A 25,233-nucleotide genomic window follows, 5' to 3' on the forward strand; every position below is an offset into this window, starting at 1 on the left:
GAAAACCTGAAGGCGGGAACGACAACAACTTGCAACAACGCTGCGCTATGCAGCAACCTTGATACCTGCATCGGCTGCATCGAGCGAGCAGTAAACTACAGCTTGCAATGTGCTAATGTAAATTTACAAGGAAACAAGCGCAATTAGAATTTTTTGTTCTACTGCTTCTGTAGGCCCTGAAATTGTGTCCTGTATTTGCTACGACGCATTTCTGTAAGTTCGTTTGCAGCTTGTGTTGCACTTATGCAAGGATAGTTCGGTACCTGCAAAGAAGCGTCCCTGCGCGTGTTGAATGCGCGTTTCAAATGCGTTTTGCTTTATTTCGCTCTTGTTGCGTGTTGAGAAGGACATACCTCTAAGTGCACGTACACAATTGCTGCGCGTAGCTTGTTCTTCTTAAGCACTTACGTAATTTGCAACTATGAGGTTTAGTAACTCGAAGATATAAACAGCTAGAGGGCCTTATTGTTTGTTTAACTTACCTGTACGAGTGATTTGCAAACGTTGCGCCGTATTTTTGTTCTGCTTGTATGTGCAGTGACACATTTCCGTGGGCAAAATAACGTGCCATGGAAGCGTCGGTCGCGAACAGTGTGACCAGGTACCGCGACGACCGTCCTAACTCGACGTCGGAAGATGATTCCGATGATGAGGAGACATCCTGGAAACGACAGGCAACTGACAAGGCCAGAAACGCTGTAACTAAAGCCGGATATGATTTCTCCAAATGTGCTGCTTTAGCTGGGGTGCCGCAACAAGTGTCGCCGTTCAGGAAGAAAAAGGTAAGTGTTTACCGACTCCGATACGTGTGACTACTTTTTTGGCTGATTATCTTTCTAACTCATCCGATTCTCGACCAATCCCCCGTAGTGGGCATGAGCCTTGTATAGAGGCAAACCAGCTAATTGGCCGTGAACGAACGTTGTTTGTGCATCTCTTCTGACAGGGATCGCAGATGCGTGTGTTGGCTAGGTTGCACAGTTTGTGCTGAATATTTTTATTTTATTATTTTTATTTGCAGGAACTGTTGGCCGATTGGGCCGCTACAGGGGTGGGGGTACAAATCTGGTACAAAACCCATCATTGCTTACATAAAGCAGCAGTGTATAGATAATACATAGAATTAGAAATCGTGACGTGCCATTATACATAACTACAATACAAAATCAGACATAAGCATCATGTCAAACATAAAGTAGCAGTGTAGAGCCGAAGAATGTGTCACAATACTACATTCTACAACTTGCACAAGATATGTTAGATCATGAAGATTAACTTAGAAAATATTTTGTAACATTGGTTTCAAAATGTCCTACAGTTTGAGAATCTCATATAGCATCTGGTAAATCATTCCAGTCTTTTATGGTTCTAGGGAAGAAAGAGCATGCATATGTGTTGACACGAGATTGAGAGGCTAGAAAGTTTCTGTGGTGGTCACTTCGTAGGCTCCGGACTTGTTGCAGACTGGGGTACTACGCTGCGCCAAAGTTAAATATATTTTGAGAAAGAAAAAACAAGCATTTTAGTCTGGCTATGTGACAGTGTTCCAAGAGGGAGGGGGGTAAATTTAGTTCTTGCAGTTCTAGTTCTTGCAGAATCAATACAGAAGTACTTTGAGAGAATAACCCGCCGTGGTTGCTCAGTGGCTATGGTGTTGGGCTGCTGAGCACGAGGTCGCGGGATCGAATCCCGGCCACGGCGGCCGCATTTCGATGGGGGCGAAATGCGAAAACACCCGTGTGCTTAGATTTAGGTGCACGTTAAAGAACCCCAGGTGGTCAAAATTTCCGGAGTCCTCCACTACGGCGTGCCTCATAATCAGAAAGTGGTTTTGGCACGTAAAACCCCAAATATTATTATTATTATTATTATTTGAGAGAATAGATCTAGCCAGCCATCTTTGCACCCTCACAGTTTTATGGATTAGTCCTTTTTTGGTAACTGTCCCATATGATGCTTTCACATTCCAGTGCAGGCTTTGGGGGAAGGAAGAAGTGACTGTAGCGAGCAGCTTCAACTGCGAGCTCTCTATGTTTTCTATTTTATTTTCTGTGATCTCTGCGATAAGTGACAAGAAAAATGGGGGGCGTCGTTCCCTGCAATGGGGGACCCAAACCCCGCCCAGCAATTGGGTCCTGAACGGCTAGTTCGTTATGCCGGCGACATGAGTGACCACTTCGACCCCTGCATGGTCCCAATTGAATCATCAGATGGCTCCTCTACTGAAGATATGGGCTCGGACAGCAATTTTACCTCAGTTTCAAGCCGACATCTGAAGAGAAAGATAAGAAGGACATCACCGGCCAGTCGTCAGGCGATGAAAAAGGCAAGTGGCAAGCAATCATACACTATTGCATATGTACCAACGACAACAGACAACCTCAACTCATTGAATAGCAGGGCCTGTTGGAATATTTTGAATGAACTGTCCATGGTCAAGTTGAAGAAATTCGCATAAACGCTCGAAAGAACATCCTCTCGGTGGAAGTCAATACACCGACAATACTGGAAACGCTGAGAAACGTCACTCAGAAACGTCAAGAAAGCGATGACAGGCGTCATCTACGACATGGACACTGATAAACTGCTATCATCGTTGGCTCCTGTGCTCAACTTTGACCGTTTTTGGATGGTCCCAGTGTGTGAAATTAGTGTTCCAGTTGGAAACTTTGCCATCACACATCAAGTTTGGATATGTGAGGCATTCAGTACGTCCTTACGTGCTGAGGCTTTTACAACGTTGCAAGTGTTTGAAACTTATGCATGTCAGTGCAGTTTGCAAGGTTGCAGTAACATGCAAACGATGTGGTGGGCCTCATGGAGACAGTAATTGCAACGTTGCTGCAAAGTCTCCAAATTGTTCTGGTGCCCACGACGCAACGTCAAAAGAGTGCTCAAAGATCAGGAATGAAATGGGTATTCTGAAGAAGATGGTTAGAGATCATTCCACATATAGGGAAGCGGCAAGGGCTATCCGCCACCGCAGACGCCGTTCACAGCACCGACATCAACGGGACCACATCCTACCTTGCGTAGAAGGGTTGACATTTCAAGTGCAGCTTCCACCCCCTCCTCGTCTGAGGAATGAAAAAACACACGCCTCAAAGCCTTTGTATTCTACAAAAGTGCAAGGCCACTCATCATCAGCCCAGAACATCGGAGACTCAGTGGCCCTCATTACCATCAAGGCCTGCGGGAATGCCCTTATGTTCCGCTCATACATGTACTGTAGTGAATGAAAAGATGGGTGATATTGACGTCACGAGTATGTTGAAAAATTTGGTGGGCGCCATGCGCATGATTCTTTCTAGCCTAAGTACCCTGACTGCCAAAACTGCCTTGCAGCTACTTGAAGTGTTGGAACCACTTCTAGTGCTGGAAAGAAAGGATGCATCAATTGCTTTTTATGCAATGGAATGCTTGAGGTCTACGTGGTCATTTGTCTGATTTCTGACAGCGGGTATTCAAGTACCAGTTTCCAGTTATTGTCATCTGTGAACCCTAATATAGATTCTTCTTTCTATATTTCTGGATATGGTCCAGATATGGTCTCGTAACGACCAAACCTCAAGCAAAGTATTAGTTTGTATGCGTCACAATCTGGTCTACTTCAGACGACGTCCCATCGCATACTACTAATGATTATGTATGCTTTACCATAAAACACAGATGGCGCACATTCACAGTGATTGAGGATACATCCACCCAAGAGTGAGGATCGATTGCTCGCACCTGATGTCTTTGCTGCAAGCATTGCAAGGTCCTCATATTGTGATTGGTGACTTCAACGCACACCATCTCCTGTGGGGTAGCACTTTGATGAATTCTCGTGGCAAACATTTGGCCGACTTCATATGTAGTCAGGGACTGAATGTGCTCAATGACGGATATCCTACAATTATTCGTGGCACATCCTACAGCAGTTGTCTTGATCTAACATTTGTATCAAGGAGCCTTTTGTCTTCAGCATGCTGGTCAGTGGATCTAGAGACTCATGGTAGTGACTACCTCCCAACTTACGTTCAGTTTAGCTGGTTTCACCATTCAGCCTCACCGTTGCATTCATCAAACAGACTGGATTTGATTTAAGACCTCTGCCAACACCGCCTGTCACAGTATGACATCTCCATCCGAAATAGAGGACATCATTGCATCTACCCTGCGGGAAAAAACCAGAGAAGTTAGCATACTGAGGCACAGATCATCAGTCAACATACAATATGAGGCCCTTCGTGCAGTCCATCGCTGCGCGGAACGGCGGTACAGAACAACAAAGTCACCGTCAGATCTTTTGAACAGTCGCCGAGCTCAACGACATGTTCTTCGACATCTGTACAAGCTTGACAGATAGCGTTGGAGGCCATTCTGTGGGTCCCTGGATCCAAGACAACCTCTATCTAAGATCTGGCGGGTCATACGAAATCTCCAAGAAACTCCACAACAAAGACACCCATTCCGTGCCGTGGCCCTACATCAATGCTTGCCCGAATTGGAGGTAGCAGAGGACTACTCTAAACTCATTGTAGACATGTCTAATGTAGCGACTTCATCCCTTGTCACGATTGCGCCCCCGTCAACTGATGAGCGACTTGAAGTACCTTTTATGATGAAAGAGCTTGACACTGCAATTTCGGTTTCCCGACACTCATCAGCACCAGGACCTGACGGAATTGCGTACGGTGCACTCTGCCATCCTGGCACAGAATCACGACGTATCCTTCTATATTTTTTTAATACGGCGTGGGAGACAGGAAATGTTCCAGACAGTTGGAAATGCAGTTGCATTGTATCGCTGCTTAAACCGGGGAAGTGCCCGGTTTAAGCTTTCCTCCTACAGCTTCCTTTTGAGCTTTCCTCCTACAGACCGATCGCCTTAGTCAGTTGCATTGGCAAAGTGATGGAAAGAATGGTCTTGTCAAGAATGGAATGGTTTCTAGAGAGCAATAATTGCTTTCCTGATTTTATGCATGAATTCAGAAGAGGCCGTTCTTCCATTGACGATGTTGGCGACTTGGTCTTCACTGTTGAACAGGAAAGAAGTCGCTGTCAGTTAGTTGGAGCTGTTTTTCTGAACATTAAGGGTGCATACGATGATGTCTCCATTATACAATCCTTGAGGCACTGGAAGATTTAAACGCCAGTGGTCGGCTATATGCGTGGATTGCTAGCTACCTCAGTGGCCGCACGGTGTATATGTCGACAAGTGATGGCGACACCAAACAGTACAATATCCATCGAGGTGTTTGAGTTCTCACTCCAACTCTTTTCAATGATGCATAAATTGGCCTTGCATCTGAACTTCCTAACACGGTGAAGATTAGCACATATGTGGACTACATATGAATATGGGCATCTGGAGCCAGCTGTCCTCAAATGCGTGCTAGGCTTCAGCGTGCAGTGACAATCACAGCTAAGTATCTGTGGCGTCAAGGCCTCCAGCTTTCAACAGAACAATGTTCCGTGATTGCATTCACGCAAAAACGACTGACCACGTATCCTACACTCATTAACAGAGTAGCAATACCTACGGTTACACACCACAGATTTCTTGGCTTTATCATAGACCGGGGATTATCTTGGTCAAGACACGTCTCCACACTGAAGTCAAAGCTGAAGAGTTTTGTTCACATCCTGCACATTGTTGCAGGAACAGGATTGGGCTCCTCGGAGTCGTCATTACTCGAATTGTACCAAGCACTATTCGTAGGGTATATACGGTACAGCATGCCGGCGCTCTCAAGCATGGGACTTAGCTGTGTGCGCATGTTAGCGAGCATTCAAGCTCAAGCATTGCGCACACGTTTGGGCCTTCCACAATGCACATAAACCAAAGGAACAATAGCAGAAGCTTGTGCTTGTCCTATTGGTGTATACTTGCTCTGCGAGCCTCTTTGAATGTACTTTCGCGTGTTGACCCGACACAGGCACCATCCTCTGCCACCCACTGAGATTCCAGCTTTTCAAGGACTCTATCGCGCCATCAGAGTGTTCTGCCGTCCAGTTTTTTTGCCGCCTGTATTCCGAGAATACCCCCGTGAGTTCTGCCTAAACCTTTCGTTACATTGCAGATCCCTGGAATTACAAAAAAGTCATCCGTTGCATCTGTTGGCCTCAAGTAACTTACCCTGCTTCACATTTATGCAGAGTACGAAGGTACTGTACACGTGTATACCGATGGCCCTGTCACACCATATGCCTCCACTGCAGCCTTCGTCATCCCACATATGATCATCGCTCAGCAGTTTAAACTAGACATACATGAACATCAACTACTGCAGAAGTTGTTGCTAACCAGGAGGCACTTCGATTTCTCTCCAAGGAGCCTCCTCATGCATAGATGATATTCTGCGATTCCAAGCCAGCTCTTCAAACGATTGACTGTGTCCTCAGGCGGGGCCCGTATTTTTTCAGGGCTATAGAAATGGCCACAATGTCACCTTTCAGTGGATACCTTCACACTGTGGCGTGTTAGGGAACGAACAGGCAGATGAAGTGAAAACTGCTTTAAATAATGCTTCTGAAGTACTCATTCCGTTCTCATGAACAGACACAAACAGCCTACTTCGTCGCGTAATATGCAACCGTACGTTGGAACACTGGACCCAACCAGGTCAACAACACAAGCGAGTACACAAATGGAACCAAGAAATGAAATTTTGTATGCCTCACAAGCTCAAAAGAAGCCAAACGAGCATGGTGTACCGGATTCGCTTTGTGTCGCATTCACCAACTGCTATAGACATCTGATAGGTGGCAGTGATACTAGCCCAAACTGAATACTGTGAGGTACCAGAAACACTTGATCATATATTTTGCGTATGTCCCGCATACGCACAAGAATGACAGCGACTGGTCTCTTACATTGCAGAGGTCGATAAGAGGCCACTTTCAGATGAGTTTCTTTTAGGTCCTTGGCCTAATGCGAACAGTGCAGCCCTGATAACAAGTGCCGCTATAGCCTTTTTTCAAGCCACTGGGCTGGACACACGGCTTTAGAGATGCTACAACTCTGTGAACTTGTATATACGCATCTCTCCCTCATACCATCATCATTATTCATCAGCCCTTTTCCTCCCCGTCCCTTTTCCCCAGTGTAGAGTAGCAGGCCAGAGCAAGTTATAGCTCAAGCCGACCTCTCTGTTTTTCTGTAAATCTCTCTCTCTCTCTCTCTCTCTCTCTCTCTCTCAGTGTAGGCCCTACTATTGTTAAACACACTGTTAACTTTATGGTAGCTGGAGCGAGCTTTAATTTGTGATGTAAGAACCATAACTTCTTTTCAGCGGTAGAGCGAATATTAGTGGTATGTTGAGTCCAGTTGAGGCCTTCAGATATTGTTACTCCTAAGTATATACATTTGTTAATGGTAGCTAATACAGTGGAACTTAGTTGATAATCAATATTTAGGAAGTACTTAACCTTGTTTGTAACACGTAAAACAACAGTCCTTTTTTTTTCTATTTACTTGCATTTTCCAAGTTGCACACCATTTTTCAATAGACGCCAGTGCATGACTGAGCATTTTTTGAACATTGTGGTTACATATTTCTCGGTAAATTAAGCAGTAATCTGCGAACATTCGTACAGTAACATTTTCATTAATATCAGAACAAATTTTGTTAATATAAACGAGAAATAATACCAGTCCAAGGACAGACACTTGAGGGATGCCTGAAGTTACAAATAAACGATCAGACTGGTAGCCGTTTATGTCCACAAACTGCGTCCTACGTGATAGATATAACCTGATCCATTCCACTATATTGTTATTTATTCCAAGCTGTTTCAATTTCATAAATAATTCGTTATGAAGAGCCCTATCAAAACCTTTTGAGAAATCGAGGCATATTGCATCAACCTGTCTTTCATTATCTATTGATTTTGAAAAGTCTTAAATGGTATCAATGAGCTGCATGACAGTTGACAGTTTTTGCCGTAAGCGATGTTGGTTCGAATGTAGTGCTTTCTTATTTTTTAGGTACTTATATATTGCTTTCGATATTATATGTTCAAGGACTTTGCAGCAGACACAGGTTAAAGAAATTGGTCAATAATTTTCAGTTTTCTGCTTGTCTCTGGTTTTGTGTATCAGGATAATTTTTGCAACAAGCCAGTCGTCTGTGACCTGCTTTTGTTGTGAGGATACATTAACGATAATTTCTAAGTATCGAGCAAACCATTCAGCATATCTTCGCAAAAAGGCATTTGGAATTCCATCCGGACTCACAGATTTTTGTTCTTTAATGTTTAGCAGTAGCGATAGTATTCCTTCATAGCTAATGCGTACTTCTGGCATATCTGGCACATGTGAAAATATTGTTACTATATTTGGAACAGTAAAATTAGAAACATCTGAAAAGACAGACTGGAGAAACTTGTTATGGTAAGATGCAATTTTCGAAGTCAGTTATGATTTCATTGTTAACAACAATGCTGTATTGGCATTGATCGGTTTGCTACAAGTGCCGTCAAAACTTTTGCAGAGAAGATAGCATGAAGTTCCCGTTTCCTCATAATATTTCTTTTTTGCTTGCCTAAGCTTTATTCGCAGCTGTGCAGGTAGGCTAGATATCTTTTCATGATTTTTTACTCTCCTTTGTCTTCCTATTTTTCGCTTCAAACAAACAATCTCTCGTGTTATCCAGGGATTACACTTACTTCTTTTTTTTTTCCTTAATGGTATGAATGAGCTTACACGGTGCAAGATAATGGTTTTAAATCTTGCCCACAATGCATTGACGTCATCGTCAGAGCTCAGACTGTCTAGATGAAATGACAAATAATAAATAATGCCTGTGTCATCAGCTTTAGAAAAATTGAGGATGTGCACAGTGCATTCTTTAACATTTTTTGCAGGAACCTTGGTTTTGATTTGTACAAAAACAAGTTGATGGTCTGAAATGCCATCTTCAACTGCTACCTGATAGTTTTCAAACCGTCCATCAAGAAATACTAAGTCCAATATAGACTGCATTGTTCCCTTTTTTCGAGTGCTTTCCAGTACCAGCTGTGTTAAATCATTAGCGAAAGCAATGTCAAGCAGCACTTCGTAGACAGCTTGTTCCCATGACTCTATGGTAATTGAGTTCCAGTCAAACCCCGGCAAGTTAACATTCCCGGCAATTATTAACCACTGGTTTCGCACCTTCTGTTGTTCTAAGTAGTGTTGGATGGCCTCTAAGTATTCTATTGATGCGTTATGCGTTAGGGGATTTATAGATTGCTCCTATTATGACTAAAGTAGTTCCCAATTTGATTTGGCACCAAGCGCTCTCGTGGTTAGAGATACCGTTCATCCTGACACATTCAATATTTTCCTGTATTATGATTGCAACTCCTCCTCCTCTAGTTTCTCTTATCATTACATATTATCTTAAAACCTGGAGGTAACAACTCACAATCATGTATTTCTGGTCACAGCCACGCTTCGTTAACAATAACAATATGGGGATCACAACTGGCTGGCACATGTTCTATATCGCTGACTTTATTCACGAGGCTTCGAGCATTAAGGTTTATAAGTCAAACGTTTATTTCCTGAAAGACTGTATTGCTTCAATGTCACTATCTGTCAGTGTAGTCTTTGAATGTGTCAATTTGGCTTTCGGGAATTGCCGTATCCTGACACAGCTATTCTTGGAATGATACCATATGTAGACATTGCTATCTACAGTAAGCCTGTCACGGCTCAGGCGCGCGTGCGAGCCTTCTTCTTTTTCTTTCAATGCAGACTTCCAGTTTAGTAGTGTGGTTTGCTGGGCCAGTTGGTGCATGGCGAACGTATAAGAGGTTCCAGCAAGTACGGACACGAGCACAAGTAAGAAGAAGGTCCGATTAGGTCCTGTCCGGTTCTTCTTACTTGTGCTCGCGTCCGTACTTGCTGAAACCCTTTATACGTTCACTATGCAGACTTCCAGAGTAGCCTGCACTTATTCAGTGTTTCTTTTGAATAGTCGTCGCCAACAGTAATATCACTTCCTTTCAGTTTTTTGCAGTTTTCGAAAACCTTTCTTTTCTTTCTTTCCCTATAATCATAAAGCTTCAGTATTACTGGATGAGGCCTCAAGGTTTCTTCTGCGGTTGTGTTCTTATACGCCTTTCCGATTCTGTGCATCTGCTCTATTGTTTTCAAGTTAAGACTGAGCTTTTTCTTCACTATTTCTACAATTTTTTTTCGAGTTCCTGTGAAATTTCATTGTCACACTCCGATATTCGAAACACCATTAGATTGTTTTGCCGCATTCTATCATCTAAACCGACAAGTTTTTCCTGTTGTTTTTCCAAAGCTGAATTAAAGCATGCACTCCCGTGGAAGGAAGCGCAGACGAGAAGCACCTGTTGAAAAAGCAGAAACTTGTTTGAGCACATTGACCATGCATTGCAGCAGTGAATAATTGAAAGCGCCAAGACAGGGGAGTTCTGGTGTGGCCTTGTGCTTCCATTATATTTCGCAGCAAGCAGCTTGCTGGCTTCAATTCCTGCTTTAATTTGATCGTGTGATTTTCAGAAATTATTAATCCCTCTGCGTTTCATGGTTCCTGCGTTGGTCTTTCACATAATTTCACCACCAATTGTGTAAATTTAATTTGTTACAGCATTTGTGTACTTGGTGCCATTGTACTTAGTAAAGCAAATCCATCTGTTTGCACCCTGCTCAGTTATCTTCTGCTACTTCATACAGGTAAACAATGTGTGGGGCGCTGTACTCAGTGAGCAGCTGCTTATGGAGGACCTCGGGCAAGTCTCAGTGGAGTCATCTCATATGGTCAACTGGAAGAATGACCGTCACTGTGAGAGCTACGACTTCACTCGCAAGGACCTCGACACACGGCCAGACCCCATTGAGCCAGATGATCTCTTTGACGGGGACAGTGCCACTACACATGACGTGATTGACATTCAGGACCCAAGTTCTCGTGGCCAGAAGAGGTCAATCATGGATCGGCTAGGAGAGCGTGCCTGCACCCGTCCCTCAAGGTCACGAAGTCCAAAACTTCGAGGGGCTGGGAGGCAACGGCGATCTAAGTCAGACAGCTCCAAGTCGAGCGGTTCGGAAGCAGACGATGAACAAGTAGCTGAGGTCGCTGCTGACATAGCAAATCGACTAGAGGAGACTAATGTGGAGCTTGTGGGTAAGTTTCATGGACTCATACGTACAGGGAGGGACTGTGTTGCTGATGCACAGTAGCTTTATTTACCAAACGTGTTGTTTTGATGCCACCCAGTCTTGGAAATATTCTATGTAGTTGCATGTCTCATGTGGTATTGATCCCTGGGGCAATATTTCCAGTAAGCCACTTTTGACAGTGCTTCCTGCCACTTATGACATAGCATTCAGCACAGTGCCCCACTGTTGCAGTTGGCATTCGTTGTTCCAACATTGTAGCAGGGGCACTGCCAGGATATTCCTACAGGGAAGTGTATGATGTGATTACCAATTTTTCTTCTTGGAGCAGAGGTGCAGTATGAGACTTTTTAAAATTTCTGTCGGTATGCTTAAGGGGCCCCTCACCAGGTATGGCCATTTTGAGCTGACAAGCGCAGAGCATACATTGCGTGATAACAATCGTGTCTGCAAAGTATTACATCGCTACGCGCCGCGGAAAGATCTGAAATTTCAAACCGAACACCGTTTTTTTTCTTCTTCTCACGGCCGCATGCTCCAAGCCGGAGAATGACGTACTCGCGTCCCTGCACCTACATACGCGAGTTTGCAGTGTGACGTCGCTCGTGGTGACACGTGACTTCGAGAATTATTCAAAGTACCATCTGTTATTTATGTCATGTGTTGCTTGAATTGACGAATTGAAGTTTAGAGAAATGGTAAAACACACAAATTGAATGTCTGCATGTTTTTTGCTTTACTTCGCACCAAAGCAAAAAAGATGTACTTCCGCTTCATCTGCTTGTTCCCACGGTCGTGCGATCACGTGTGCAGGTACAGAAACTATGTCATTTTCTACCGTGTTCCAGTACGTGATTATGCTCTGCGATCCACTTATTCTGCCTCAGTATCTGCGTAGCACTGAAGTATATTGCTAGTAATGTGTCCTTGTGCACAGCGTGCAAAATCGTGCGCTACGCGAAACGATAACAGCTAGGGCACCTATATGCCGCGCTCCCTAATAACAGCTTGCGCACAATGCCGCCAGCGGACATGCGCATTGCCGAAAAAAAGAAAAGCGAGGAGAAAGAAAAAGTGAAGGCTGGGCCTGTGACGTATGTGTCATGCAATCCTCAAGGTCCGGCGTGGGAAAACGCAGGGAAGGAATTTTGCTTGCGAACGCTAGACGGGGTGAGTGAAGAGGGAGTCTCACTATGCAGTGGAGCCCGCCTGCCGAAATCATGGGTTCACGACACTGAAATATTTCTATCTCGGCTATTAATGAGCTGACTGGAAAAATTTTTGCTGCGGAACGCTTCCTAAAGGACACGTAACTTCCAGCATATAACAAAAATTTGCTACGGGGCCTGGTGAGGGGCCCTTTAAAGAGACCCCAAAAAGAAATATATGCTACACTGATGTTATGTTCTTCAAGCACCTTCAAACCCATCTTTCATTGTTGTGTCTTTTCTGGCTCATGAAAACTCCACTTAGGACAACACTTAACAATGCATGTATTGCAGATGTATAATTTGCAACTCCAGCTTAATATTTCTCTTTAGTCTCTCTTTAATGTAGTATTATGTTGTTTTCATTGTGGTGGTTTTCCAACATTAGCTTCCAGCAACTTTTGTGATTTCTGTTTCTTTTTAAAACCTTTCACCAAAGGGCGGGTTGTACAAGTCCTTGGTGTCGCACGGTCTCGCAAGCTGCTGGGCATGACAGAAGACATCGAATCAACGGGGGGCCTACTGACCAGGGCAAGTGTGCTGCTGTACTCATGAGTTCCATATGGAGCAGATCAAAAGCATGCCCATTAACTTTCTCAGAAGAATTCGTCCTATAGCTAGTATCATCCCAATTCTGGGCAACTCAGCTCTGAAAGAAAGCCAGCATCTCGACAGCAGAAAGTGCAAGTCTACAAATACTGAGAGCACAAATCGATGCAATGCAGAGCAATGTGGCTGGTGGGTTAAAGGGGCTAAAATATCTTTGCAGTAGTTGCCAAACTGGGTCCTGCAGAACTGAGAAGCTTCACAAATGGACGGAATGAATTCGAGCCCATAACCCCTTCAGCCGATTTTTACACTATGGTTTGGATTTAAAAAAATAACCACATGCCGTGGCCGCACTTCAGTATCCCTCACGAGAAAGACCCACAATATCTACACTGAATGCGTTCCATTCTTCCTTGCAGTGTGGCCTGTTTTGCGAGCAAGGAGGAACTCGGTTGTTGGGCAAGCTAAGCGCCACTTTCGTGTCTGGCAGCATCTGCCTGGTTCGCTCATTGCTGACGCACGACAATCAGACCATTTAACGGCACATAACATATGCGGAGCACATGCATGCACGATTTGGAGCGCTGCCGCGCTGGTATTGGTACAGCGCATATTCGTACAGGCTGGTTTGCTTCCATAGTGCATCTGTTTCTATCAAATCCGAGATTTTTAAAAAGCTTATGAGAAGCACTTTGACGCATGCAAGGTGCACCACGGACCCGTGCGGCCAGACATTTAGGGTTACCATCGCGATTACTCAGCGTGAGTGACTTACGGCATTTGTGTGCAAAAAGCAACTTAAACAAATAACTTTTCGTTTGTCAGACACTTGGTTCGTGCCAAGTATATGTTCATGGTGTGTGTTACCCGTAAGGTAACTGTATAGCCAGCGCTCACTGCATTACGCTGCATGCAGCTACATGAAAAAAGTTTCGCATGTTAGGTGTTATTGTGAGTTCTTCAGTCAAAAGTGATAGGCTTCTAGATTAAAGGTAACATGCTGAACCGTAAACATTAGAAGAATCAAGCTCATCCAGTGGTGGCGCTGCTTTGGTTATTCTTGTTTCACTCACGTGACATTCAGTCTGGTAATATTGTTGCTCTTGCGCACAAGATTGACATTGCTAGACGTAAATTGGTCTTCCCTTTACTTCAACTTTACAAAAATTTTGCATAATGCACTTTCCATCTGCAAGTACAACACAATGCAAGCCCAACTGCATGACAGGCGAACTCACTCTGACTCTAATGGCATAGAGCCACATACCGATTACCCTGTTTAAATAATTCAGTAATTTGCTGCCTTCTTTTGTTCTATTTTCCACACAGTATAATTTGTGTAGCCATTCAGTTGATTCATTACATTTTTATCACAGGACCATGGACAATCACATTGGTGTAAAGAAGAAAGTGAGCAGGAGTGTGTGTGTCTGCAGGGTACGGAGAGATTCTGTAGCAGTCTGGTGGTGTTGCTCGGGGGTCAGAAAGTTTCGGAACCCCCTGAGCAGACAATTTAGTATTTAATGGCCATATTCGCACCAACAAAGCACTTCGACAAGGCGTCACCATGAAAACGCGCATGACAGGCGACTAGTGGTACAGCACATCATGCACCATTAGGCCGGTTAAAGTCTTTCAGTATGTCGTCAGAAGTGATCATTACCGTAATGCATGCATGTGGTACATCAAAGCCCATATACAAGGATACATTATGCATCGTTAAGTTGCATTATAATCACAGCATAATTTCTTTTAATCTTTCAATTCATCGAAAGTCTTCCTCACGTTACACCAATATCTGGGTTATACTATTGGAAATGCAGTACTTGGGGCAGCCTGTACAATATGCTGTTTCACTTTGTTGGCCACATTGCAGCAATATTCAGCATGTGTTTCACTCAGGAAATCAGTGTTGAGACAACTCATACAGACATTAATGCCATTGCTTGCGCCTTAGCAATCGAGGGAGCGTATGCACCTCATTTTAATTGGAGCCCAGGTTGCTAGTGATCAGATCACTTAGTTGTGCACCATAGGAGTTACAGCACGCATAACTTTTAGAAAGCTTAATTAGGTTTCGAGTAATGGTGTGCGGAGTGAGTTCATCAGTGATGAATTGTTAACTATCTTGTAAACTATTAGGTAGCTCTTCCCCATATGGCGTGTCAGCAGCTAGTGTGATGCCAATGTTTCTAGTGAGATGTCACATTACTGGTATGGTCATCTTGTGGAACTTGGTGCCCACTAACAAGGTCTTAAATTACATATTGGAGTGATATCATGAATAAACCGACATGCAAAAAGTTGGAAGCATTTACTCTGTTTGCGTGTATGTGTGTGTTCAAGCAAGTTATGGTCATTACAGATATTGAGATTACTGTGTCATGTTCCTTGCCTTATTCTAAAACACAGTCTTCCTACGGGACCATGAAGATATCTGTCTCTTTCTCCCCCTTCCCCTTTTTAACCGGCCACAGTAGCTTAGTGGCTATGGCGTTGCACTGCTGAGCTCAAGGTAGTGGTGACTGCATTTCAATGGGGACGAGGGGGGAAATGCTCATGTAGCTAGATTTAGGCGCACTTTAAAGAACCCCAGCTGGTCAAAATTAATCTGAATCCCCCACTACTGTGTGCCTCACAATCAGATCAAGGTTTCTCCACATAAACCCCAGAATTAAATTTGTTTTCTTTTTTAACAGGACAAGAGTCGACGGCGGACGCCTGGCGGCGTCTTCTTCTTCCTGGTCAAAGCTAATACATCACGAGACGAGGCGAACATGGTCTTTGGGGAAGAGATTCGGCAACGAGAGCGCATGCGCAGAAAGTATCGGAAGGAACGTAGTCGTATGATCAGAGAAGAGCATGTTGGTGAGTATTGCATTGCGGCGTGCATGATTTTCTGATGTGTAGTGAACCTTTATAGTCCAGAGAATTGGATGCCCCCTTTAAGTATACTTGGAAAGATCCCAAGATTCTTCCACTTTGAGCGTGGAGCGCTCATATTGTGGTGAAAAAGAACTGAAGGTATTCTACATGGTGCTGTACTATGTGATGACCCACATGTCAATTAGGCATCTAGAATACCAGTGAGTGTTGTTAAATGTGATTATATTTATTATTCTAGTGTACAGTAACCTTGCATATTAACTCTTTCCTTACCATGGGGAAAATAGGTGTTTTTTGTACATTATGCCAGATATTTTTTATGAGTGAATTACTGCATTCAACATTTTAAGTAATACATAAACAAAAGCAAGAATGAATGCACTTTTTACGCATAGATGCTTTATTAACAAGACATATGTCATTGAATTGGACAAAGTTCATAAAGGCACGCTGGTAATTACTAAGAAAAAAAAATTTAGAAATTTATGAGGTATACAAAATGTATTGCCATCTAGTAGGCACTGTCTCCGAAAAAATCAAAATTTTTGATTGAACAGGTAAACCACTGCAAAAATTTAACTGCAAACAATACAGTTAGGCTTGCCAGGCTGTGACTGCCGATGTTCCGGGCTGGCTTACATCATCGTCGCTCTCAGTCAAAGCCCGACAAAAAGGCAGCATCCTCAGACTCGCTGCTGCTCAATCCATCGATAAAGTCAGCCGTAGATCCAGCGGAATCGCAAGACCTGCAGTCTTTTGAAGTGCACACGCCGCTCCCAGAGGCAGCGATTTTTGCTTTCTACTTTAATGATCGCGAGACTTCGGAGTGCATTCAAAAATTAACACCTGGTGGGGAAAAAAGTGATCTGCTTAGAAAACAAAAGTATAGTTCTCCTCCTTCACGTCCTATGACGCAAAATGTCCATGAGCGGCATGAAAGGTCTCAAAAGCGGCGTTTCAAACCATCAATAGCGGGCAGCCATTCTTGCTTTCTACTTTGACGATCACGAAAGCTTCGGAACGCATTCAAAAATCACAGCCTGGGGGAAAAGCGAACTGCTTAGAAAAAAAAAATAGTTCTCCTTCAAGTCTGATAGCACAGTGTGTTCGTGAGCGGTGTGGAAGGTCTCGAAAGTGGCATTGCAAACCATCGTTAGCGGGCTAACGATGCCCACTGAGTGCGGTACGGAAAGTGTTAACACAGTTATGCTACAAGTACATCAGTATGTCCATTTGTGAGCATACTGTAAAAACCCGCATATAATACGAGTTTTTTTTTTCCCCCTATTATTAGCGTCCCAAATTTTTGCCTCATACTATATGCAGATCCGAACAAAAATTTCAGTCAGAAATTTGGGCTAGAAGTTTTGGTTTCATTATTGCTGCGTGGCTATGGCTTGACTTCGTTATTGCTGTGTGGCTATGGTTTGGCTTCCTTATTGATACGTGGCTACGGCTTGGTTTCATTCTTGCTGTGTGACTACAGCATTGTTTCTTTATTGTTGAGAGTGCACGTTGGCAGTACACATGCTAACCATGCTTCGCGAAGTGCGTCTTTTTTATTCCACATTGAAGGACCAAGATGTCCGGACCACGAAAACAGTACTCGGCTGCTTTCAAGAGAAAGGTTATTTTAGCCGCACAGGACATTGGCAACAGTATGGCCAGGAGGCAGTTTGGCGTCAACGAGGGAAGCATTCGCTGGTGGCGTCGACAGAAGGAAGCCCTTTTCGCGTGCAGCGGAACGCGAAGAAGCTTTTGCGGCCCGAAGAGTGGGACATTCTTGGAAATCGAACTCGCCCTGACGGAGTTCGTACACCAACAGTGAGTCGCACATCTAGCTTTGAGCGTGGAGCTTATCCAGGCAAAATCTAAGTAGCTTGCAAGAAAAAAAGGGCTACCGAGCTCCGTCTTCAAAGTGAGCAAGCACTGGATTTATCGATACATGTGCCGTGCTGGATTTTCCTTACGCCGCCGAACTTCGATTTCGCAAAAGCTGCCCGAATCGTTCAAAGAGCTGCTTCTGGCTTTCCAGCGCCACATTATTTCGCTGCGAAAGTCCAAGAACTTCCAGTTAGGGCAAGTGGACAATGCTGACCAAGCGCCGGTTTATCTGGACATGCCATCCCCCCTCACTGTGCACGAAAAGGGCTCTAAACAAGTTTATGTCCGGTCCACTGGCAACGAGAAAACACGAGTTACCGTCATGTTGTTGTGCACGGCAGACGGACGCGAACTCCCGCCCTATGTCGTCTTCAAGCACAAGACAATGCCTAAAGGTGAGGAGCTGCCAAAAAATGTGGTCGTGAGATGCCATGAGAAAGGCATGATGAACGAGAATCTTGTGCTCGACTGGATAAAGTCCATCTGGTATAGGCGGCCCGCCGCACTGTTGTCGTTCCCGTCCATCCTTGTGCTGGACGCATTTCTTTGCCATTTGGCCGACTCAGTGAACAGGCTGTTGCATGAATCCGGCACTGAACTCGTTGTTATCCAAGATGGGATGACGTCTCAGCGCCAGCCTTTAGATGTTTGTGTGAACAAGCCGTTCAAGGACACGGTGTTATGCAGATTGGATACGCTCAGGTGAGCCTGCAGTGACACCGACCGGGCGGCTGAAGCGGGCTTCGCCAGCCATGCCATGCAAGTGGATTGTGGATGAATGGGACAGCGTACCAGAGGACCTTGTGCGTCACGCATTCGATAAGTGAGGCATCTCTAACATGCTCGATGGCACAGAGGATGAGTATCTCTGGGAAGATATGTCCGACAAGGAACTATCCGAAGAGAGTGCAGCTGACGAAGACAGCAATTGAAGTGTGGAGTGCAATTTAAATAAATTTTTTCCTCGAGTTTTCCTAACTTTTATTATACGTGGATAAAACTTTTTTTTTCCATTTCGAAAAAATGTCAGCACACACTATATGCAAGTTCGTATTATACGCAGGTTTTTACAGTACTGTGTACAGTCTATCTCATCAAGCAGTAAAGTTAGAGAACTCCTCTGTTCTGAGCACAAGGTGATAGCTCCTAGATGCAGCAAAATATGTTGTTTGAGCACAGAAATCTTATTGAAGTGTTTATTTACTGGTGATTGGGTATCTGATGTCTTTTTAACTCAGACAAAAACATTGTAATAGTAATGCTTATGCATTTTGCCCAATTGCTGGGAAAAATATGTTGGAAGCTTGTAAATCTCATGTTATCCAGTGCCACTAATTTGCTGCTGTACTATCATGGCAGCTCATTACTGTATAGAGCTGGTGAAATGTATTAGCTGTGCTGGAGAAAAGTCCAGTTGCTGGTCTCAACGGGGCACACTACCAGGGATGCGCCAACATTCTGGTGTGGCCTTTAGAGAGATGACTAGCGCCACTGCCCTATAAAACAAAAGCAGCAGAAGGCAACGATACAGCAATAGTTGCATAGCACCCTCCTCAAAGCACACAACATAGAGAAAGAAAAGAAGAAAACTTAAATAAACTGTGCATTCAACAGAGCGTTTACAGTATGCTATTATTTGGCAAACTATGTATATTTTTGTCCATTAGTTAAAACGTATGGGGAGAGAATAATGCTGAAGTTCAAAATTGTAAATTATATGCAGCCACTAAATTACTAGTGATCCGTGTGTTGTTAGACAAGAGGCGTGATTACATTGTAAATTAGTTAAACTCTGTTAATCTGGCGTTTCTAATTATTTGTGGTCTTAAGGCTGTTAAAAGCTTGTGTTCACAAAGAGTTAGAGCTGTGATTTTTAAAGATCTACATCTCGCAACAACTCATACGTTATAAATAATTGTATAGTTATTACTACATTTTTATGTAAGTAAGGACAGCCCAAAGGTGTGCTGTTATGTAGCGTTAATTAATGCAGGTGAACGCTTGCTCTGGGTGCCTTTTTGCTACGTTTAAGCCAGGTAGAAAAGGAGGGCATGCACCATTTCAGCCTTGGCTTCCTGTGCATCTTTCCTTACAATCTTTACAGCACGGGACATACAGTAGCTAGCGATGCATTAGACTTCACTTTTGGATTAGTTTTATCGAAAAAGTAGGCCATACGAGTGAGAAATTTTGTTCTACGTAACCATTGCATGCTTTTTGGAGTTCACATTCTTGGGAGTTTTCACTACTCAAATACATAGAACTTTGCTGGGACCAACAGAGCAGTTCAAATTATCGGGATTTCATTATACTATGCATTATTGTGCGTTAACTTCTTAGATGGTGTTCCGAAGTGAAAAGGGTTGGTGAGCAGTACGGCTGGGAGGGCTATTCTAGTCGCATGCAGTGTGTGCAAAAAATAAAAGAAAAGAAAAGACTGCTGGAACGTTGTGGAATTTGGGTGGGTGGTGTGAGACAGGCGATGGATGGGTACTATAAGTTGGTTCATTGTTAGATGGTAGCAAATAATATAACTCTGTGATGAAGATTTAACCAAGATATTCACTGGTTATTGGCTAGAGTGGGAAGGTCAAGTTGAGACTTCAGTGCTGTGACACTAGTGTTCTAAAAACAATCAGTTAAGATGAATATATAGTACGTAGCATGTATCTGGACTGAATCGAGCATTTTAACTAGGTTTAATTCGCAAGAGTCGATTCTAGCACTTGCATACTCTAGTTCAGGGTGCAGAAGAGTTTTGTAAGCTCACATTAATAGAGGAGGATGATAAAGAAATGTTGCGATAGACGAAGCCTTCAACAAGCATTGCAGAATTAGTAATTGAATAACATGATGTTCTAAATCGGGTCAGAGGAGTGAACACCAATTTGTTCAGACAAACCATAGTTATATAGCACTTGTTAATGGTGTAAGTGGAGGCTGTAAAGTTGTGATGACAGTGACAAGAAAATAGTAAAGTTCTATTAACATTGAGGACTGTTAACATCAGACAAGTTTTGCCTCACTATTATAATTGATGTAGATAGGCTGCCAGTTATGCATTTCAGCCTCCTCCGAAAATATGCAGCATTCATTTGATTAAGTCATGAAGCTCCGAAAATGATTTGCTTCTGCATGAAAGCATTGATAGTGATAACAGTGCTTTTAGTGCTATAGACGCACCCAGTGATCATGATGTTGCCAACAACGATGATAGTTTTGATATGACGCAGCAGTGAATGAAGTTAGATGAACAGTACCTTCTGCCACCGCCTTCTCGTTTTACTTTTTGTGTAATTTCAGATACAAGTTGTGAATTTTCTGCCCTTTTGTGATATATATCTGCTATCTGCAAAAAATTTGCTATCCAGGTAGGCGATAAAAAGTAAACTTTCTGAACAAATTTTTTTTTCCCAGCACTTAAAGGGTTAATGAATCATTCAACTTAAGAATTCCTAGATGGGTCAAATTAATGTCATTCATGGAGGGCCTGAGTATATAGTAGGATCTCGGGCAGGCTAGCACTATAGACGGTTTCACTCGCGTGATAACTACGGCGAGAGTGCGCCCCTAAGAAACTTACGGTCACGAGCCTTATCACTCTACTGTACTGGAACACAAAGTGGGTTTTTAAGTTGTTTTACTGGCAGAAAGCCTATTTCGAAGTTTTGAGATAGAAGACATGCGCATTATGCCTAAAGACAAATACATAAAAATTTTCGTGTAACTTAGGGCAACATTCACTTGTAAAATTGTTCTTATGTACAGAGGAAAAGTGTTGAAAATCTGCGGGCTTAGATTTGGACGCACTCTTGCTGCTCAATATCGCAGCCAATGCCTTTCTTGCTCGCTAAATTTAGCGGGCTACGTCAATGAGCAAAACCGGAAACTGTCCAGGGCCTATGTTTAAAAACTGTGAAAGGGTCTTCACTATATATTAATTTGTAAGAACGAAACGGAGAGCAGTGTTTAGCAGATCAGCGACCTCATTTTCCGGAACAACACATCCATAGTGCAATTTTTTTTCTAAATAAGGGTTAATGATTCCCCAGAAATGTTTGGGATCGCTGCATAACGTTGATGGTAATGTTGTGAAAAAGAAATTATTTTTGGTTAGGACCATGAGCAAGCTTAAAGCTTCGAAGCAGCGTGATGCTTTTCCCATGCTATGGAAGAACCCAAAGTTTACCTGGGAAAAATCGAGAATCTTTCCCCTCACCCTATTCCTATTTCCCCTACGCCTTCCACCACATTTGACCAAAGCAGTCAAGGCTGGTGGTCGTAACCAAAATAAATAAAAGCATTTACAACATTATTGTTTGATCATTTAAAAGTTGTATTTGACCTGTGTGTGCGTCTTCTTTGATAGTAGGAATACATTGGTTTAAAAAGCATAGCAATTCAAATTTGAACACTTGCCAGTTTGACTCTATGCAGCGCTAGTGAAATAGAAAACAAGAAAAAACAATCATCACAAAATGTTGCCAGTATAGTATTTATTTTCACATAGTTGCCTGTGTTTTAACGGCCAGCACTTTTTCTTCCTTTAATGGCAAGTAGATTACAGGGGGAAAGGACCATAAATGACAAAGTAATGTCTAAGGCTTTGCAAGTACTTGAAATGGAAGTTATTGAGGTGTGTTGCTAAATCAGAGCAAGATTATTGGTAGAACGGCCAGTCGTGCTTGTTTTTTCTCTGATTGATAAAAGCCAAAGTTTGGCATGCTTACGTGAACTTTATGGCCAAGTTGTTTTTTTATAGTGTAGGCACTAATGCTGAGCAATACTTTTGAAGGGAAGTTAAAATTGCCATAAACAGACCAGAATTTGAATAGGTTGTTAGGAATGAAACAGCTGCGCCAGTTGCTCCAAATTGCACCAAGAGCGAACCTTTGCACCCTCCTGCTCCAAAACAGTATTTTAACAGAAAATTATGTCAAGGCTGTGTCTAATAAAGTGTAGTAAAAGCTTCCTTCCATTAATGCTGCCTCGGTAGTAAAAATAAAACCTGAAGTACACTGTCATTGTAATCATCCTGGAAGTCAACGCAGCGGCCATAGCTACTGATATAGCTGATGCCGTTGGCTCCATTGGTTCTCTAATTGCTGTTTTCACACTTTCTTTAATATGCTTCCACTGTACAGTATTTTTGTTTTTGCTGTTTGTGCTACAATTTGATGTTCCTTGTAGCAGTGTGGCGCAGAGCTCCCTCAAAGACGATTTCGGATCAAAAAGTACCGTATTGACTTAAAGATAGGTTGAACACGAATAAAGGTTGACCTTTGTATGTTAAACTCGCCAAGAGATAAAAATATGGAATTCTAATATAGGTGGACCCATATGCTTTTTGAGTGAGACACAACTTTGAACTTAACACACCTTTAGTTACCATAGGCTCGGCTACTAATTCTTGTTAGCCGATGCCACAAGATGCACCTCGTTGGAACTGCCAGATAAGTTGTCTTCACCGGATGTTTCACAGCTGTTCTCCACAACCCAAAAAAAGTCATCTTCAGTGCTGTGGAGTGCGTTAGATATGCAGCATTTCTTAGACACTCTGCATAATCTCCAGACTGGCTTTACAGCAGTTCTGACGGAGGAACTCCGATAGCTTGGTACTTCTGCTAGCTTTGTTCTCAAATATAGATTGAGATTTTTTGGTTATGTTTATAGGTTGATTGTTAATTTTGGGTAACATATTCGGGAAAAAATAAGGTCGACCTTTATTCAAATAATTATTGCAGCTTCGGGTAATGTCCGGTCACGCACTGGGGGGTGGGGGGGCATTGTCTTGCAATAGGTATACTCAGCTTCTGGCACATATGTAATTTCCTTGTGATTGGGGGACCTTCCTTTTGTGACTGCCCCTTTTGTGAGTGGGGACCTGCACAATTGGAAGAGCAAATTCCATATTTGGAATTTAATCAGCTTTTACATGTCCTGCAACAGAGTTACGCAAGCCACATTGTGCACGTTGGGAGGAACCTTTGTTATGGAGAAGATGAGGTCAGCACCTCGCTGTAACTTCAGTTTAGTTTTGCAAGTGCTGAGGCGTGGTCTTGTTGACATGCCCTAGTTCTGCGAACTTCTTTTTGTTGCTCGTGTGAAGTGCGCCAAGCGCACAATGCCTGCTGGAAGTCTGAATGGTAGAAAGGGCTTTACACCACTATATATGCATGGGGAAAGCCATTCTATTCAAAAGTAATGAAACTAGATTGGCAATTTTTGTCTCAGACGTCTCGCTGATGGACATAAACTCGGATGTGCTATATTGACTATCTCAGTTAAAATTGAGGCCATGTCTGCTTTATGGTTTTATGTTGGACACTGCACCAAAAGTGCTTGTTGCTATGCCAAATCAGATTTTTTGCCTTTGTCAATACTGGTGCCGAAAGGTCAAATGGCTGTTCCACCACTTTGATCCGGCTTCTTGGAACATGGAAAATACAGAAAAAAACTGTCATATTTTGGTTCACTTGTCAATTCACAGTGAACAATGACTTTATTTTAAACCTGACCATCGTTTAGCTCAACTGCGACGTGCATATAATAACATATTCCTTCACCCAGTGCTAAAGTACGAAGGAATGTGCAAAGGAATATTCAGAGAAAGAAAGTGCATTCTTTCAACTTTCTTTTTTTCTCCACAGAACTAAAAGGAAACTGCCAAATGCAAGTGCAACTGTGCACGTGAGCTTCTGTTTGTAGAAAAAAATGTGTGTGGTTTAAATTCTTTGCCGAGAAATAATTCATGGGAGAACACATGGAAAGACCACAGACATGTTTTGCTTTTCTGATGGGCTTGTGCACCAGGAGCATAGGCATTGCAACTCCTCGCAGCACAAGTGCACTGAGAGACACTGGGAATGTCATCATTTATATAGTACCTCATAATTGCAGGGAAAGAGTGCAATGAAATAAGCATGAACCCTTTCCTGTTTCCTTTCGTATCTTCTGGGAGTGAATGTGTGTGGGGGGGGGGGGGGGGGGGGGGATCGTCGTATTCATATTTGGATTTGGCTAAAATTTGAGTGCTGCCACTCTTTAGCTATAATCGCATCTAATTTCCATTCTGTTATCATGGTTTAGTCGACACCTCCCCAATGAGACAAAGCTTTTGCACTCTGAGATGCGACTTCATGCAGTGGACTGACCACCCATGCGCACTGTAAAATAAGGATGGCAAGAATGGTCAGCCTCTGTGTGCTTTGAACCATGATAAAGTTCACGAAGACAGCCCATCAAAAATCGTGTATAATACTAAAAAATGTATACCGTTAAGGCGCTTGTTCCGGTGTGAAGTCACCACTGGAAGAACGCAGTCCTGGTGTTTTATATTACAGAAGGTGTTGCAACGATGTTGCAACAGAGCATGACGCCGAGCATGACACCAGCGTCGAATCACGACGTGCTGAACGCGGCCTGGGGCAGTATTCTCAGGTCATCACTTTCGGAGATTCACTCTCGCTACACTCGGCACTGGATCTGTGGAAATATATGGCCGACAGCGCCTTTGGCACTGTGCGAACTTGGTACAGTGCCAGAAATGTTGTCGGCCATGTACTCGGACGCATCCTGTGAAAT

General features: G+C 43.2%; 1 protein-coding gene across 1 annotated transcript in view; it reads left to right on the forward strand.

Annotated features, from left to right (window-relative positions):
- Window positions 1-43: 43 nt before the first annotated feature.
- Window positions 44-25,233, forward strand: part of Phax (phosphorylated adaptor for RNA export) — a 29,298-nt gene continuing 4,108 nt past the window's right edge. Inside the window, exons 1-5 of the mRNA XM_075680729.1 lie at window positions 44-213; window positions 539-782; window positions 10,679-11,129; window positions 12,770-12,861; window positions 15,579-15,747. Of these exons, the coding sequence (XP_075536844.1) occupies window positions 570-782; window positions 10,679-11,129; window positions 12,770-12,861; window positions 15,579-15,747 (925 nt within the window). The 5' untranslated portion in view covers window positions 44-213; window positions 539-569. The remainder of the gene's footprint in view (window positions 214-538; window positions 783-10,678; window positions 11,130-12,769; window positions 12,862-15,578; window positions 15,748-25,233) is intronic.

The sequence above is a fragment of the Dermacentor variabilis genome, chromosome 2, assembly GCF_050947875.1.
Source record: "Dermacentor variabilis isolate Ectoservices chromosome 2, ASM5094787v1, whole genome shotgun sequence".
Lineage (NCBI taxonomy): Eukaryota > Metazoa > Arthropoda > Arachnida > Ixodida > Ixodidae > Dermacentor > Dermacentor variabilis.